General features: G+C 37.7%; 1 protein-coding gene across 7 annotated transcripts in view; it reads left to right on the top strand.

The window, feature by feature from the left end:
- Positions 1 to 18511, top strand: part of AKAP13 (A-kinase anchoring protein 13) — a 343180-nt gene that overhangs the window by 242021 nt on the left and 82648 nt on the right. For all 7 annotated transcript variants that reach the window (XM_082835493.1, XM_082835495.1, XM_082835496.1 and 4 more), the window contains exons 9-10: positions 6232 to 6307; positions 11333 to 11469. In XM_082835493.1, the coding sequence (XP_082691619.1) occupies positions 6232 to 6307; positions 11333 to 11469 (213 nt within the window). The remainder of the gene's footprint in view (positions 1 to 6231; positions 6308 to 11332; positions 11470 to 18511) is intronic.

Here is an 18511-nt window from a genome sequence, read left to right on the forward strand (position 1 = left end):
TTATATATTTTGGCGATTAATCCTTTGTTGATTCGTTTGCAAATATTTTCTCCCATTTCTGAGGGTTGTCTTTTCGTCTTGTTTGTAGTTTCCTTTGCTTTGCAAAAGATTTTAAGTTTCATTAGGTCCCATTTGTTTATTTTTGTTTTTATTTCCATTACTCTAGTAGGTGGATCAAAACAGATCTTGCTATGATTTATGTCAAAGAGTGTTCTTCCTATGTTTTCCTCTGAGAGTTTTATAGCGTCTGGTCTTACATTTAGGTCTCGAATCCATTTTGAGTTTATTTTTGTGTATGGTGTTAGGGAGTGTTCTAATTTCATTCTTTTACATGTAGCTGTCCAGTTTTCCCAGCACCACTTATTGAAGAGACTACCTTTTCTCCATTGTATATCCTTGCCTCCTTTGTCATAGATTAGTTGACCATAGGTACGTGGGTTTAACTCTGGGCTTTCTATCCTGTTTCATTGATCTATATTTCTGTTTCTGTGCCAGGACCATACTGTCTTGATTACTGTAGCTTTGTAGTATAGTCTGATGTCAGGGAGTCTGATTCCTCTAGCGCTTTTTTTTCCCCTCAAGACTGCTTTGGCTATTCAGGGTCTTTTGTGTCTCCATACAAATTTTAAGATTTTTTGTTCTAGTTCCATAAAAAATGCCATTGGTGATTTGATAGGGATAGCATTGAATCTGTAGATTGCTTTGGGTAGTATAATCATTTTCACAATGTTGATTCTTCCAATCCAAGAACATGGTATATCTCTCCATCTGTTTATATCATGTTTAATTTCTTTCATCAGTGTCTTACAGTTTTCTACATATAAGAGTCTTTTATTCTCCCTAGGTAGGTTTATTCCTAGGTATTTTATTCTTTTTGTTGCAGTGGTAAATGGGAGTGTTTCCTTCATTTCTCTTTCAGATTTTTCATCATTAGTGTATAGGAATGCAAGAGATTTCTGTGCATTAATTTTGTATCCTGCAACTTTACCAAATTAATTGATTAGCTCTAGTAGTTTTCTGGTGGCATCTTTAGTTTCTCTATGTATAGTATCACGTCATCTGCAAAGAGTGTCAGTTTTACTTCTTTTCCAATTTGTATACTTTTTATTTCTTTTTCTTTTCTGATTGCTATGGCTAGGACTTCCAAAACTGTGTTGAATAATAGTGGTGAGAATAGACATCCTTGTCTTGTTCCTTATCTTAGAGGAAATGCTTTCTGTTTTTCACCATTGAGAATGATGTTTGCTGTGGGTTTGTCATATATGGCCTTTATTATGTTGAGGTAGGTTCCCTCTATACCCACTTTCTGGAGAGTTTTTACTTTCAGTCTGAATGTGTCGCTAGGTCTGAAGTGGGTCTGTTGTAGACAGCATATATATGAGTCTTGTTTTTGTATCCATTCAGCAAGCCTGTGTCTTTTGGTTGGAACATTTTAATCCATTCACTTTTAAGGTAATTATCGATACGTATGTTCCTATTACCATTTTCTTAATTGTTATGGGTTTGTTTTTGTATGTCCTTTTCTTCTCTTGTGTTTTTCACTTAGAGAAGTTCCTTTAGCATTTGTTGTTTGGTGGTGCTGGTTTGGTAGTGCTGAATTCTCTTAGCTTTTGCTTGTCTGTAAAGCTTTTGATTTCTCCATCAAATCTGAATGAGACCCTTGCCAGGCAGAGTAATCTTGGTTGTAGGTTCTTCCCTTTCATCACTTTAAATATGTCATGCCACTCCCTTCTGGCTTGTAGAGTTTCTACTGAGAAGTCAGCTGCTAACCTTATGGGAGTTCCCTTGTATGTTATTTGTCATTTTTCCTTTGTTTGCTTTCAGTAATTTTTCTTTGTCTTTAATTTTTGCCAGTTTGATTACTATGCGTCTCAGTGTGTTTCTCCTTGGGTTTATCCTGCCTGCGACACTCTGCGCTTGCTGGACGTGGGTGGCTGTTTCCTTTCCCATGTTAGGGAAGTTTTCGATTATAATCTCTTCAGATATTTTCTCGGGTCCTTTCTCTCTCTCTTCTCCTTTTGGGACCCCTATAATGCGAATGTTGTGTTTAATGTTGCCCCAGAAGTCTCTTAGGCTGTCTTCATTTTGTTCATTCTTTTTTCTTTATTCTGTTCCGTGGCAGTGAATTCCACCATCCTGTTTCCAGGTCACTTATCTGTTCTTCTGCCTCAGTTATTCTGCTATTGATTCCTTCTAGTGTATTTTTTATTTCAGTTATTGTATTGTTCATCTCTGTTCTTTAATTCTTCTAGGTGTTTGTTCTTTAATTTTTCTAGGTCTTTGTTAAACATTCCTTGCATCTTCTTGATCTTTGCCTCCATTGTTTTTCTGAGGTCCTGGATCATCTTCACTATCATTATTCTCAATTCTTTTTCTGGAAGGTTTCCTATCTCCACTTCATTTAGTTGTTTTTTGGGGGTTTTATCTTGTTTCTTCATCTGATTCATAGCCCTCTGCCCTTTCATCTTGTCTGTCTTTCTGTGATTGTGGTTTTTGTTCCACAGGCTGCAGGGTTGTAGTTCTTCTTGCTTCTGCTGGTGGATGAGGCTATCTATGAGGCTTGTGCAAGTTTCCTGGTAGGAGCCACTGGTGGTGGGTAGCGCTGGGTGTTGCTCTTTTGGGCAGAGCTCAGTAAAATTTCAGTCTGCTTGTCTGCTGATGGGTGGGGCTGGGTCCCTCCCTGTTGGTTGTTTGGCCTGAGGCAACCCAACACTGGAGCCTACCTGGCCTCTTTGGTTGGGCTAATGGCAGACTCTGGGAGGGCTCACGCCAAGGAGTACTTTACAGAACTTCTGCTGCCAGTGTCCTTGTCCTCACGGTGAGCCACAGCCACCCCCGTCTCTGCAGCAGACACTCCAACACTAACAAGTAAGTCTGGTTCAGTCTCCTATGGGGTCACTGCTCCTTCCCCTGGGTCCCGATGCACACACCACTTTGTGTGTGCCCTCCATGAGTGGAGTCTCTGATTCCCCCAGTCCTGTCCAAGTCCTGCAGTCAAGTCCTGCTACCTTTCAAAGTCTGGTTCTCTAGGAATTTCTCCTCCCGTTGCCAGACCCCCAGGTTGGGAAGCCTGATGTGGGGCTCATAACCTTCAGTCCAGTGGGTGGAATTCTGTGGTATAAGTGTTATCCAGTTTGTGAGTCACCCAGCAGTTATGGGATTTGACTTTATTGATTGTGCCCCTCCTGCTGTCTCATTATGGCTTCTCCTTTGTCTTTGGATGTGGGGTATGTTTTTTGGTGAGTTCCAGTGTCTTCCTGTCGATGATTGTTCAGCAGTTAGTTGTGATTTCGGTGCTCTCACAAGAGGGAATGAGCGCACGTCCTTTTACTCCGCCATCCTGAACCAATCTCCCAAAAAAGCTTTTATATATAGTAAGTCTTGAGATCAAGTAGTGATGAATTGGGGAGAATTAACATTTAACAGAATTGAGTTTTCTGATCTATGAACATGGTGTCTCTATTTAAGCCTGCTTTAATTTTTCTCAGTAGTGTTTTGCAGTGTTTAGAGTACAGGTATCACTCATATTTTATTAAATTTATGCCTGATTATTTTATATTTCTTGATGCTATTGTAAATTGTATTACTTTTGTTTTTAACTTTAATTTTTTTTTTTTTTTTTTTTTTTTGTTGTGCGCGGGCCTCTCGCTGTTGTGGCCTCTCCCGTTGCGGAGCACAGGCTCCGGACGCGCAGGCTCAGCGGCCATGGCTCACGGGCCCAGCTGTTCCGCGGCATGTGGGATCTTCCCAGACCGGGGCACGAACCCGTGTCTGCTGCATCGGCAGGCGGACTCTCAACCACTGCGCCACCAGGGAAGCCCTTAACTTTAATTTTTAATTGTTCACTCCTAATATATAGGACTAGTATTAATTTTTTTTTTGTACATTGACTTTATAACCTTCAGCTTTGCTAAACTCGTTTATTCTAGTAGCATTTTTGTAATTCCTTGAGATTTTCTCCATAGATAATCATGCCATCTATGAATAAAGTAGTAACTACTTCTATTCTACATCTATGCATTTTATTTCTTTTTCTGCTTTACTGCATTGGCTAGAACCTGTACCTATTGAATAACAGTGCTGAGAGTGGACATTCTTGCCTTGTTTTTGATCTCAGAGTGAAGTATCAGGATTTTTTAAATAGATGCCCTTTATCAGGTTGAGGAATTTCCTTTCTGTTTTCAGTGTTCTATGAGTTTTAGATGTTGAATTTTGCCAAATTCTTTTCTGCATCTCTTGATAATCATTAGTTTGTGAGAGGTTTTGGTCTATTAATAAATTGATTTTCAAATGTTAAACCAACCTTGCTTTTCTGGGATGAATTTGGTCACGATGTTTATCTTTTTTCTATATTTCTGGATTCAGTTTCCTAATTTTTGTTCAGGATTTTTTTGTCTATGTTCCTGAGGATATTGATTTATAATTTTCTTACGTCTTTGTCTAGTTTTGGTGTCAGGGTAATGCTGGGCTTATAAAATGAGCTGTATATTGTTCCCTCCTCTTTTGTTTTCCTTAGGAGTTTGTGTAGAATTGCTATTATTTCTTCCTTAAATGTATGGTGCCATTTACCTTTGAAGTCATCTGGGCCTGGAGTTTTCCTTACAGGAAAGTTTTAAACTATGTATTCAATGTCTTTAATAGAATAAGGGTGTACAGATTATCTGTATCTTTTTGAAAGAATTTTGGTAGTTTGTGTCTTTCATGAAATGCTTCCATTTCATCTAACTTGTTGTATTTCTTGTTCGTAATATTGATATTTCCCTATCATCCTTTCAGTGTCTGTAGGATCTTTAGTGATGTCCCCCTTTAAATTCTTGATACTGGTAATTTTTAACTTAGAATTCTTTTCTGGTCTATCTAGTTAAAGTTTTACTGATATCAGTAAACTGATCTTCTAAGGATCCAGCTTTTGATCTTATTGATTTTATTTTTCTGTTTTCTCTTTCACTGATTTCTGCTCTTTGTTTTACTCATCATGTTTGCTTTGTGTTAATTTTGCTAAGTTCTTAAGGTGGAAGCGTAGATCACTGATTTGAGACATTCCTTTTCTAAAACAGGGATTTAATATTATAAATTTTGCTCTAGGCATTATTTTGGCTGTATCTCACAAATTTTCATATGTGGTATTTCTATTTTTATTCAGCTTGAAATATTTTCTGATATTTAATGTTTCCTTAAGATTTCTTTTTAGAAGTTTTTTTTTAAATTTTTTTAAATATTGTGTTTTTCCAGATATCTTTTTGATTTTGGTTTCTAATTTGATATTGTTATGGTCAAAGAGCATGTTTAATATGATTTTAATCCTCAAATTTGAGACTTGTGTTATACGACAGAATATATTCTATCTTGGTGAACATACCATGTGCATTTGAAAAGAATGTGTATTCTATTGTTGGGTAAAAGGCTCAGTATATGTTGATTAAATCAAATTGGTTGATGATGTTTTCCAAGTTCTTTATGTATATTCTTGCAGATTTTGTGTCTACCTGTTTTATCAATTACTGAGAGAGGGCTGTTGAAATCTCTAATGGTAGTTTTAAAAATTACATTATTTTTAATCTAATGAAAGTGGAAAGTTATAATGTTAAGATGGTTTGGAGTTGTAAAGGCTAAATTTTTAAAAAATGGTTTAAGGCGGGTGTATGTGCTTCTTAATATGCTTTAGAATCACATAGGTTTGTATTCCATTCCCAGTCCTGCCATTTATTACCTTAGCAACTCCTCCAAGCATAGCTGTTCTTTGGATAGAGATATTACAAACTTCTTGGAGCTAGTGTGGGGATTAAATGCAATAATATATGTAGAATTCTTAACCTGATGCCCAACATACAGTAATTCTTGAACAAATAGGAATTATTTTTGCATTTTCTGAGTTGCAACCTAGGATGTGGAATGCATAGTTCAATATTGATCCTTTTCACCTGTTAACTTATTTTTCTTTTTTATTTCACCATTGGCCTGCACCATGATCTTCCTCTTTGTATATCTTTTTTCCTTTTGTTTTTATATGCCTAACTTTTACTGACAGTTTCTTTAGAGTCTTAATTGAGTATAGATTGCCTTGTTGTGTTGTGAAAAAGGTTTTTTCTTGACATAATTTTACCCACTTTGCAATAAAATATTAAAGAAAAAGATAGGAGTGTTGGTGTGGTAGATATACTTGCAACAGCTGTATAAACATCCCACACTACTTCACCGTCTGAAGGTCAATCTCTTTTTCTTTTTCTTCAGATAAACCGAGAAAGTTGGTGTACCATTGAGCCATGCCCAGATGCAGCATCTCTCTTGGCTCCGACGCAGAGCGCAGGTACACGGGGATTCTCCAACTTTCAATTTGCTTGAATAACTCATCCAAAATGTCCATTTTCTAGAGCCACATTCCCACTCTAATAACAGATTGTTTGATTTCAAGGTCTGTCCTTCATGAGCATTAATGGGATAAATCAGAAGAAGGGGTGTATGTGATTTGGGTTTGTAGGCATTTTGTCTCACAGTTGAAAATGAACACGTAATTACCTAAATTTCACTTCAGTATTAAGTTTTCACATGTGGCTTTATGATTTATTAATTCATCTGTGAAGGCGTATGTGCTGTGCATATATGTACATGTGATAAAGGTTTCTTATTATGGTAAAACTATAAATATGTATTATTAAGGACTAATCCTGGGGCTCTCGATTTTGGTTGTACATTGAAATTACCTAGGGAGCTTTAAAAATGTAGTGATCTCTGGGTCCTGCCCCTAGGGATTCTGATTTAATTGGGCTGGGGTGTGGTCTGGGCATCAGAATCTTTAAAAGCTCCCTTGGTTCCTCTGCTTTGTAGCCAAGATTGAGAGCCATAATCTTTGGAAGTATTGTCAGCAATTGAGTCTTTCCTTAAGCACCCATGAGGTATTAGTAACATTGGATGAGGGTAAAATTCTCTTAAGACCTTGCTGGTTAATGACACAGCACATGATCTGTGGTTAGTTAGGAATCCCAACTTTTTATCCAAGTTTAGCCACTAATTCACTGTGACGTAAGGTACGTTCCCTAATGTCTATGTGCTCTATTGTCTTCCATCCCTAAAGCCTTACTGGCCTTTCTTAAGGGAAGAGTCCGAATGACCTGGTGAGTAACTGAAGTCTCTGTGCCTGTTCTTGCAGCTGGTAATTTGCATTTTGGGCTCTTGAGTCGACTTTACCCAACAAAACCTCTGTTAACCTGTCCAGTTTTCACTGACCTGCTTTAAAAATTACCAAGTTTTCATTTACTGGTCTTTTAGAGACAGTTTAGCTGTGGATGTCCTGCAGTAGTATTAAATTTAAAGACAGATGGTTCAAATCCTCTATCTCCAGAGAAGTTTCCTACTGATTCTCAGTCCTCTGACTTTGCTCCAAAGGAAGTGTCAGAACAAATATGAAAAGTTTTTTTCTGTTTTTCTCTCACGTGGAAAAAGAGGTTAAAGGATATTATTATGCTGTAGTTGTGTTTCGGGTCTCTGAATATTATAAGACTGACCTTGTTCACAGATGTAACTTACATTTTCCCTATCTCTCCCCCTAGAATCTTCTACTTAAAAGTATAGTACTTACTGTGTTTTGGTTCTTTAAGCTGTTTGGGGCTTTTTCTAAAAGTGTAATTACTCTCAACCACTCAGGCAGTGAAATTGTCTGCTATGTAGAGGTTGCCTCATAATTTGAATATTCACAGGAAGTTTCCTCACATGCTGCAGTTTATTTTACTCGTTTAAGGAAATGTATTTTGAACCCCTGAGCATTTTCCCCAGGGCATAATCTTGACCTTCTCCATACCCCAGCCCCCAAAAGACTTTGGTTTTTTTAGAGTGATTCTTTTTAAACTTCAGTTTACCAAAACCCAAGATCTGGATTATGCTTCTGAACTTCAGACCTGAGATTTTTATTTTAGGCATATTGTTTTGTGAATTCTAGGAACTTTCAGTCATGTAGGTTTCTTTCTTTTACTTTTAAACACAGCTCAAGAGAGCAATAGTGTTAGACTAAATAAGGTAGTAACATTTAAAATCACTTTGTATACTCTTCAATCCAGGATAAATGCAAACCTATTTAAATAGGAATAAATACAGATGTGTTATGATTAACATGGTTCAGCAAAGCCCAGTGAGTGGGCTGCTGGTAAGTTTTCCTACCCTTCCCCAACTATAATTTGTTTACATATGTATAATTGAAACCTCAAAGACTAGATAGCACTTTAAAAGTGCACATTTTGTTAGCTTTTAAAAAGCTAGTGGCTCAGGACACAAAAGTTATAGACAGATTTATATACGGGTCATAAAATGGGGTTGGCCCACCTCAAGGTGTAATGTCCTTACTGGATACTTGTCAAATCACACATTACAGGTTAATGAAGCCTTAGCTCCATTAGGCATGTTTATCGCATGCCTGCTGTGTACTCAGGGGCGGAGTTCTGGTTACTATATATATAAATTATTTCTCACCATTCCTACAACTATGTTAGGGAGGTACAAATCATCCCATTTCATTGGTATGGAAATGGAGACTTAGAGGGTCAAATTCCTTCTTGCCTGGGATCTTTTTGCTATAAGTATTCGGATCCAGATTTGAGCCACATCAGCCTCACTCTGAAACCAATGATCATTCATTCCTGTTTATACCTTTGTTTGCTGCTCCACTTTATTCCTTAGGAAGGGGGGCATGTAAGAAGAAAGGAAAGATTTTATCCATTTTGAAAACTTGTCAACACATGTGAAATGGGGTATAAATTAGCTTTGCCTTAGGGTCCCCCCACTTCCATTTGTGGGGTTTCATAATGGCTTAAGGTCCTTTTCTCTCCCTTGTTCCTCGTTTTCATAGTCTTCCCTCCGCCCCAGCTCACCAACCAACATTGTATCACAGCAGCAGATTCTCATCCCAGACTTGGTTTGTGGTCCCTTGTAGTGCTGGCTTGGATTTATTTTCTGGGTGAGGTATTCCTACCAAGGCTGAGTCCGGATCTTCCCCGTGGATTTTCCATTAGAATGTCTTAAGCTGCTCTGTTTTCCAGGTCTGGAATTGGGACGTGGTCTGTTTGACTGCCAGCTGGACAGCTAGCACCTTAGCATAGTTGCTGCGGCAGCCCTTTCTTTCCTTGGCCAGTCCCCCTATTTTCCCCTCATCCATGGAGTGGAGTTTTTGATTTTTCCAAGTGGGGAAAAGGTGTGGGGGGAACAAGTAGAAAAATCACAGCCACCAGCTCCACCTAAGTTAGTACATACTCTGGGATGTGGGAAAAAAGGGACCAGAACTCCAGAATCCCCATGATTTCCAGTCTTTAAAAGGCAAGGCTATTCCCATTAACTAACACACTCAGAAATAGTTTGGACCAAGACTGAAATGGACCAAGGTGATTTTTTCTTTAACTGAAACATTTTCAGATTAATCTGCGGGCCGTGCCTTTATTCCTATGGCATCCTTTCTGTACTTCTGTGTTGAAATTACCTCTTAATATATTCATTTCTACTACAAAATTGTAAACTACTCCCCCCCTCCACATAGACACAAACATCAGGCATCTCTTTTTATTTGGATAATTCCCAGTACCTAGTCAAATGCCTAACTAATAGAAAAGGTAATATTATTGACAAGTGATTCATGACCTGTATCAGTGCAGCGCCTCTTTGACCCTTCCTCTAAGATTCCTGGCTAATGCAGGGCAAATTATTTATTGATTGATGATCAGTTATTAGTTAATTTAGATAAGAAAAACTTCCTCTTCTCATTATCTCTGAACACAGACCTGTACACACACACACACACACACACACACACTTATTGTCTAAGCATAGACTATAAGAATTAAAAGACACATTAGGGGTCGTCTAGTTCAGTCTCCACTTCCACTTCTGCGCAGACAGCTTTTTCGAAATGTCTTGCCACGGTCACTCAGCCTTTGCTCCAGCCCTTCTGGTGAACGAGCCTCATGACTTTATAAGGCTGCCAGCCTATGGCCCGAAGCCCCGTTATAGTGAAGCTCTGGCTTCCACTTGGCGGGCTTTGTTCTCCCTCCTGAATGGCACAGGGCAAATCTGCAGCCATCCTCAGACACATTTTCTTCAAGCTCCTCTGCAACCTGAATGTGTCCCAGGTGTTTCCACTCATGGTGACCTCATTACCATGCATGCATTTTTGTTTATCAGTGTTTTAATTTAATTTATCAATATTTAGGAACAAACACAACCGTATAGGTGCAGTGTTGGTGGCACATACTGGCCAGACTGTCCCCATTTTGGATTTGGGTGCATTGTCTATTAATAGAGCCTAAAACCATTAGTATTTGTTTGTTTTGCCATAACCTTGTATTGTGAACTCCTCTTGAATTTGCTTTCAAGCAAAACCTCCAGGTAGAGTTCTCATGAACTGCTAGGTAGCCAGGTTATCTACTCTCTCCCTCATCACTTAGTGTCACCTGCAGGTTTGATAAACATACATTTGTTTTTCCAAATCATGCTTAATGCTAACTGGAATGGAAACGCTTCATTCTTCAAAACTTCTTGAAGGAGGTTGATGTCTTACTTGTTTTCACCATGTACACAGAGATATTTTTATCTCTGTTGTTATCAGGTCACATGTCCTTTTTGTTTACAGAGTTAAAGAAGAGAGTGGGTTAAATACTTTGCTAATTTAAGCATACAAATCTTTAGAATCCCTAGATGTACCAATGTAATATTTCTATCAAGGCCCTCTCTGTCTGGTTCACCAGAGTCCACATCCTAGTTGTTGAACTGAAAACAGATTCTAGATTATATATTTTTCTTCATCACATTATTCATCCAATGTCAGATCTGTTAAAGGTAGGAGAATTTAAATAGTTATATTTCTGTTATTGCTTAATAGAACCCGTGAGTTTAATACACAGGTATGTTTTATTAGTTATGCTCCCCCTTTGTCTTTTATCTCGGTATTTTGATAAAGTAACAAGTTTCCAGAAAGAACTTAAGTCTCAAAAACAGAAATTGCCCACAAATCCTATCACATAGTTTCCTAATAAGGAACTTCTGATTCTGGTAGCAAAAGAAATAAATTCTATAACTACCAGGAGGAAAAGATCATTATTTAAATACATAGGTGGAATTATGGTTCTAAATCATCGTTTTATCTTTCTGTACCTGTGGTTTACATGACAAACTCATGGTTGTCCTGTAGTAACTGTATCAACTGAGAATTGAAAGCTACTAATTCGACTGTGTCCTTTACAGCTTCTTAGTATGAGGAGGGAGGGAGATTCATCAGTTGGTTGATTTAAAAGGCTGGAATGAAAAGAAACTGATTTTTTTTTTTTAAAGCAGTGGTTGAATAAATTTTCTTTTTCAGAATGTGATAACTTCCTGGATGTTGGATTGGGCAGAGAGTGTGCCTCAAAACAAGGTGTCCTTAAAAGAGAATCTGGAAGTGATTCTGACCTCTTTCACTCACCCAGTGAAGAAGTGGACAGCATTATCTTCTCCAAGGTACTGTTGTACTCAGTGTGTGACTCCTGCTAGTAAGATGTGACTCCTACTAGCCTTACAGGGCTTCTCTTCAGGTCTTAGAGAAGTGTAAATGCCCCCTTTCAGAGAATGAAGCTCCAGGTTGCCAGGCCTTAGAAAGAGGCCTTGGCCACTTTATTTTCTGTAGAATCATGGCTGGTTACGTACAGGTTTTGAAGCTCACATTGAAGCCTAAAGAAATGGAAGTTCCTTTATTGTGAATTAAATCAGATGACAGTGAATACTTCTCAGGGGGCAGGAAGGAACCACAGCTCAGACTGTATGACGTCATGTGTATAAACTAACCACAGAGCCTTCTGATTGATGTGTTTAGGCCTGAAGCTCGCTGCTGAGCTTGGTGATGTCACCCGTCCTCATGGAGCCTGCTTAATTGGAAGTTTCTAGAGCTCTGCTCAGGAATCCAAGCTTTCTCACTAGTGAAAAGCCAAGCCCATCCACATGAATCACCTCGTGTTTTCATATAATTTGAAGCTCTGAGAGAGTGTGTGTGTGTGTTGGGGGGGGGGGGTGTTGCATTCTTTTGCTTGTTTGTATCTGGTTGCAGCAAGGTTGGTTTTGTCTCCTAAGAAGAATAGAGGCCTTTCCCACAACAGGATCAGCAAATGGTACTCAGTTATATGCCACAAGTGCTTGTCTTTATAATAGAGGGTGGTTGAGGGGGCAGAAACATGGCAGCTGTGCAGACGCCTTTGTGAGGGTTCACGATGACTTTGGAGAAGTGATGAGAGCAGTTGGGGTTAGTGGCTGCTTAGGTTCTCCAAGGCAGCGTGATGATGCTGGGTTTAAAAGTTACACTAGAAGAAGGCTTACCGTTCTGGGACTCTGGTCTGGAATGTATTTAAGCCTCTGTGCATTTACTTTCACTTTCCCTTCATTTTTGCTCAGCAGCTCTCGTATGCCCGCTTGACCTCCCCTCACCCTTTTCCTCATTCCTTTTCCTTGTGGTCATTGTCTTCCAGAGGGCCTTGGAAAGATTCATGGCATTGTTACTCATAGAAGGGATTCTGTAAAGTAAAAAGTCCACACAACTTGGAGGATCTGTCCTTCTCCGAAGTTATTTAGGGAGAGGGACACCAATATGATCTTTTTTTTTTTTTTTTTTTTAACCGACAGAATTTAGGTAATTTCCACTGTGATTTTGAGGTTTTCATTGTAAGGACTTCTAAACGGTCCGCCTCCCCTCAAGGGGAATACCATTCCGAAGGTGCATGTCTTTAAAAATGTATTGCTTTTGTCCGAGATAAATAAATTAGATAATATCTCTAAGTTCCAGCTTTAAAACAGTCATCAGTAATCACTGAAGCTGGGTCATGGATACATGAGGATTTGTTAAACATTTATATATGTGTGAACATTTTCTTACTAAGAAATTTTTAACAAATTGCAAAGTCTCCATTAAGAAATAATTGCTTGAACCTCCTAGGTGCGTGACAGCTTGCCCTGGGCGTTACCATCTCTGCAGAATGATAGTTATTTCTGGTTACTAAATTGAATGATTTTCCTAGCTAAGGGGAATTAGAATTTACTACATTTTACCTAATTATTCGAACTGCCAAAAGCACTTAGGAGATTGTTCATACAAATGGCCAGTGCTAGATTTGGCTGTTTTTTCAGGATGACTGGACAGATACAATTTTTAAAGGTTGAAGCATATCCCTGAATAAACTTTGACCAACATTTCGTACTGGGGTGCCTCAGGAAGTCGAGAAATGGCGGATGCACTTTCACCTCTTCATGCTGACAGAAGAATGTCTGATGGCCTGGGGTGAGATTTGGAGGGTCCTTCCTCTTAGTGTCTCCGCTCTACCACTGTTGTTAGTGACAGAGAGGTTTTGCAATAATGTTTTCTCTAGCATTCATAAAACCCAGGGTTTACATGTGACGGGAAAAGGAGACAGACAGACTCATGTGTACAAGATGCTTACTTTATACTAGGCACTGAACAGAATTTTTAAAGTATGTGATCACATTTCATGCTCCCAGCAACCCTGCAAGGTGGGTGGTTTTATCTTCATTATACTCCTGAGGAAATAGAGGCTCTGATTGGTAAAGAAGTTTACTCAAAATTACTCAGCTGGTAAGTAACAAAGTTGAGATTTGTACGTAGCCCTAACTCTGAAATCTGTTCATTTTCTGTTATTTTGCTCTCAACCTCCAGACACCTGCTTTAATAACCAGTGCTTTATATAGAAGCATGGCAGTGGCAGACAGGCCATCAGCTACTTCCTTAAAAGCCTTCCTCTGTGGTCATCCACACAACATGTACTGTGAAACATCAGACTGTCCCAGAGCTTCTTCTCAGGCTCCAGCCCTCCCACTCTCCCTTCTCTAAAAAATAATCTGTAGGCAAGGCATTGCAACATCCTTTTCTGCGAACCATGAGTGGTGCATTAGGTCACTTCCTGCAGCCACTTGTGTGACTCTGGCCTTAACAGAGGTCTCTTTAACATTAGCCTGCGATGTTTGTCAGAACTTTCCACTTAATCTTATGTTTCCACTCAGTATGCCTGCCTCCTGGCAAGTATGACTCTTTGGTGAGTGTTGCGAGCTTCATGTTTATTCTTATGGATATTTGCTGGTTTCTAAGTTCTTTTTTTCCATAGATCAACAGCATAAAATTTAAATTTTGTTTTTAACGTGAGAAGAAATCCTAGGATGCTTTCTGGCACTAGCTAAGAAAGAAAAGTGTGATCATAAAATACACGATCTGGGCCACTCTGTTATCCAAAAGGATAATTGAAAGCCACAGAAAATACTGATAGTTGCTGCCTCTTTTCCCAGAGATAAAGTAAAGCCCTTACACCTTGTTTTTTCCTCCAAGTTATAAGACATATCCACAATTAAGAAAATCAAAGTAACTCCCCTAAGATGCTAACCCTTAAAGGAAAATCCTTTATTTTATATTGCTGTAGTTTGCTCTCAAGTACTTAAACACCAAGCCAAAAATTTACCTTTTATTTTAAACTTTTAGAGATAAAAGTAAATATGTTAACAGAATCCAAATTAGAAAAACTATAATCACTTATGAATAAGTATTAAAATTATTGTAATTTCAGAACTGTGAAGCAGGGCTGATGCTTGCTATCAGATACTTAACTAAAGTATTGCACATAAATGGATTAAGTGATTGGCATACATTAGGATTTTAAAATATGAGCTTTTATTTTCAAGGCACATGGCAGAGTGTCCTGTGTATAATATAATAGATAATAATTTATAAGTATTTGACGAGTAAGTGAATGAAAATTAAAGGACTAGTATTTTGGCAATATTAAGCATGATTCCTTCAGGTGTAGTAAAAAGATATAAACTGCATAGCTATTTCTATATTTCTATGTATGTAAGTGTATATAATGTTTACACCTCTCTATATACATATCTATATCATACCTATATGGTGTGACACTGGTTAAGAAAGCCAGTCAGGCATTTTTTTCGCCAACATTTTATTTTAAAAATTCTGAAACAGAAAAGTTAGAAGAATTGTGCAGTGAACATCCACCACCTAAATTCTGCTAACTTTTTATTACATTTGCTTTGTTACATAGTTATGCATCTGTCTCTCATTCTTCCACCTACCAGTTCATCTAATTTCTTTGATGCACTTCAAAATAACTTACAGATATCAATACACTTCACCCCTAAATACTTAGAATTCAGTATTTGTTTATAGGGTTGTTGTTTTTTGTTTTTTTATAAAATTTACATACAATGAAGTATGCAGTCTCAAGAGTACCATTCAGTGACTTCCCCCCCAACTTTATTGAGTTATAATCGACAAATAAAAATCATATATATTTGAGGTGTATGACATGTTGTTTATATATATGTATAAATAAACACACATATATATGATACTTACATACATATTACATACATACATTGTGAAGTGATTGCCACAATCAGGCTAACTAACATATCTGTCACCTCACGTAGTTACTTTTTATGTGTGTGGAGAAAACACTTGAGATTTACTTTCTTGTCAGATTTCAAGGATACAGTACCTTATTATTAACTATAGTGACCACAGTGTATATTAGGTCTCCAGAACTTACTCATCTCATAACTAAAAGTATGTTCCCTTTGACTAACATCTTCCCATTTCCCCCACCCCTCCAGCCCCTGGTAACCACCATTATACTCCCTGTTACTATGAGTTTGACATTTTTAGATTTCACATTTAAGTGAGATCGTGCAGTATTTGTCTTTCTGTGTCTGGCTTATTTCACTTAGCATGATGCCCTCAAGATGCATCCATGTTATCGCAAATGGCAGGATTTCCTTCTTTTTCAAGGCTGAATAATTCTATATCCATTCATCTGTCGTTGGATACTTAGGATATTTCCATATGTTGGCTACTGTCAATAATGCTGCTTTGAACATGGGAGTGCACATATCTCTTCAAGACGGTGACTTTATTTCCTTTGGCTATATACCCAGATGTGGGATTGCTGGATCATATATGGCAGTTAGTCCTGCCTTTAATTTTTTGAGGAACCTCCATACTGTTTTCCATAACAGCTCTACCTCAGTGACCTTTGATTAATGCATTCACCCATCTTTGTAACCTAAATGCCCATAAGGATATATCACTTTGGAAAGTTTTCTCATGCCCCTTCCCAGTCTGTCTCCTCTCTAACCCACAAGAGGCAGCAACCGTTCTAATTTTTTTCTACCACAGGTTAATTTTTCCTATTTCAGAACTTCATATAAATGAAATATAAATATTATCATTCCTCTTAGATGAATACCCAGGAGTGGAATTTCTGGATCATATCATAAGTGTAGGTTTAGTTTTATAAGAAATTGCCAGACCCTTTTCCAAAGTGGTTGTACCATTTTTTATTCTCAACAGCAAGAATGAGAATTATAGTGGCACCACGTCCTTAGCAACATGTATAATTGTTTTGTTTTGCTTTGACTGTAGCATTTCTGGTGTGCATGTAGTGGTAGCTCACTGTGTTTCTGATTTGCTTTTCCTTGACACCTAATGATTATGTTAAACACATTTTCATGTGTTTATTGGCCACTTATGTGTATCTTCCTTTATGGAATGTCTGTTCATCTCTTTTGCCCATTAAAAAAATCAGATCGTTTACCTTTTTGTTGTTGAGAAGTAGAAATTCTATATATGTATCCTGGATACCAGTCCTTTGTTAGATTTACATTTTGAAAATATTTTCTTCCACTCTGTGGCTACCTGTTCACTTTGATAATGCTGTCTTGATGAACTGAATTTTTAAATTTTTGATGAAGTGTAACTTATCACATTTTTATAGTATTGCTACCTGTGTCCTATCTTGTTATTGATTTGTCTGCCCCCAGCTGCGGTAACAGCTCTGTAGTTTTTAGCAATAGGATTGAATCCTAGCTGTACCTAGAATCACCTGGAGAGCTTGAAGAAGAAGAAGAAGAAGGGAAAAAAACAAAGACAAAGAAAAAAAGTCTGGCCCTTACTCCAGATCAGTTAAATTAGAAACTTGAGTTTATTATGTAACCTCACTGAGCTTCAGTTTTCTCATCTATAAAATGGGAATAAGAATAGCTACTAAAGGAAATAGTTGTGAGGATTAAAAGAAATCATACATCGAAATCACTTAGTATAGAGCCCCACACATGGTGAGTATCCAGTAAATAATTATTATTCAAATTTATGTAATGGTTATACTGCACATATATTAAGTAATAGATTCTCTCAAGCTTTATATAAAAATCATCATTTGTTTTGGACTTTTACATTAACTTTTGTTTATGTAATTATTTTGTAATTTCATTCTCTCTAGTTTATTTGGCCTTAAATTAAGCAAAACCCAAGTACCCTTGGGTCACTCTGTTGGACTCAGCCCCTGCCCCTGAAGCCAGAACTGTCTGTTTAAGGCTAGTGTTGGAAAGACCAGCCGCTCTCACACCTTTGTAGTGCTCAGAGGGCATTCTCTCTGAGGCCTATTGGGTTTTTCTAGCCTGATAACCATTTGCAGATTTTCAAAATTTTATAAACCCCAAGGAGAGAGAAGCTGATGGTAGAGATGATAGTTTTTTGTGTGTGTTCCCGTCCTCCTATATGCAGGAGGGAAACCCAATTATGAATACTCAAGAGAGGAAGGATTTGTGTGTCAGTCTCAGGTAGACTTGGTCTTAGTTTCCCTAGCATACATACGGGACTCCCAACCACCCCTTCTCTCCTGTTTCCACCTTTTAACATCTCTTCTACTTCTCTGCCCTAAACCAGTCTTAATACTCATCACAATTGTTTTGGCCGTTTGTTTATAAGAATGAAAATATATATGTACATATATTTCATTCTTATATATATTTATATATGCGTAAGTATTCATATAAATTTATATTACATATATATATATATATATATATATATATATAGGACTTGGGATATTATTCCTGATTGTCTGGAGGAATGGCAGCATGGGATCAGTTTAACTAGTACATTTGATTTACATGGATTCAAATCTAAGTTTTAAAAAATGTGTTAGTTTAATTGATCCCATGGCACCATTCCTCCAGATAATCAGGAATAATTTCCTAAGTCTTGAAAGTCGTTTAATTAGCAGACATTTTAAGAGAAAAGACCTCTCTGAAGAAAGACTGACAACTCAAAAACTCTTTAGAGGAGCTTCAACTATTAGGCATGGAACATTCTGTCTGTGTCAGAAGCCATAATTTTTTTCCGTTTCTAATATATATAAATGAAAAAACAGCATCCCCCCAATCTGGTACTTTTTTGAGGAGGGAGGAAAATGGTGGAAGTAGTAGTTCTCACATCTGTTATTTGGCAGACATCTCTAGAAACTTTAGCACTAACAAATTCAGGGACTGGAAAGGGAACATTGCAAAAACAGTTCAGAAGTTTTAAAAACCTGCTTTCCTTCTTTCCTCTCTTATCCATGATTTAAATGGACAATACTTTTCAGCAGACCTTATATTAATTTCTAACCTTTAGATCTAAAGATCATCATGTGACTTATCCATAGACACATACCTAGCT

The sequence above is a fragment of the Leucopleurus acutus genome (assembly GCF_964270905.1).
Source record: "Leucopleurus acutus genome assembly, chromosome: 1".
NCBI lineage: Eukaryota > Metazoa > Chordata > Mammalia > Artiodactyla > Delphinidae > Leucopleurus > Leucopleurus acutus.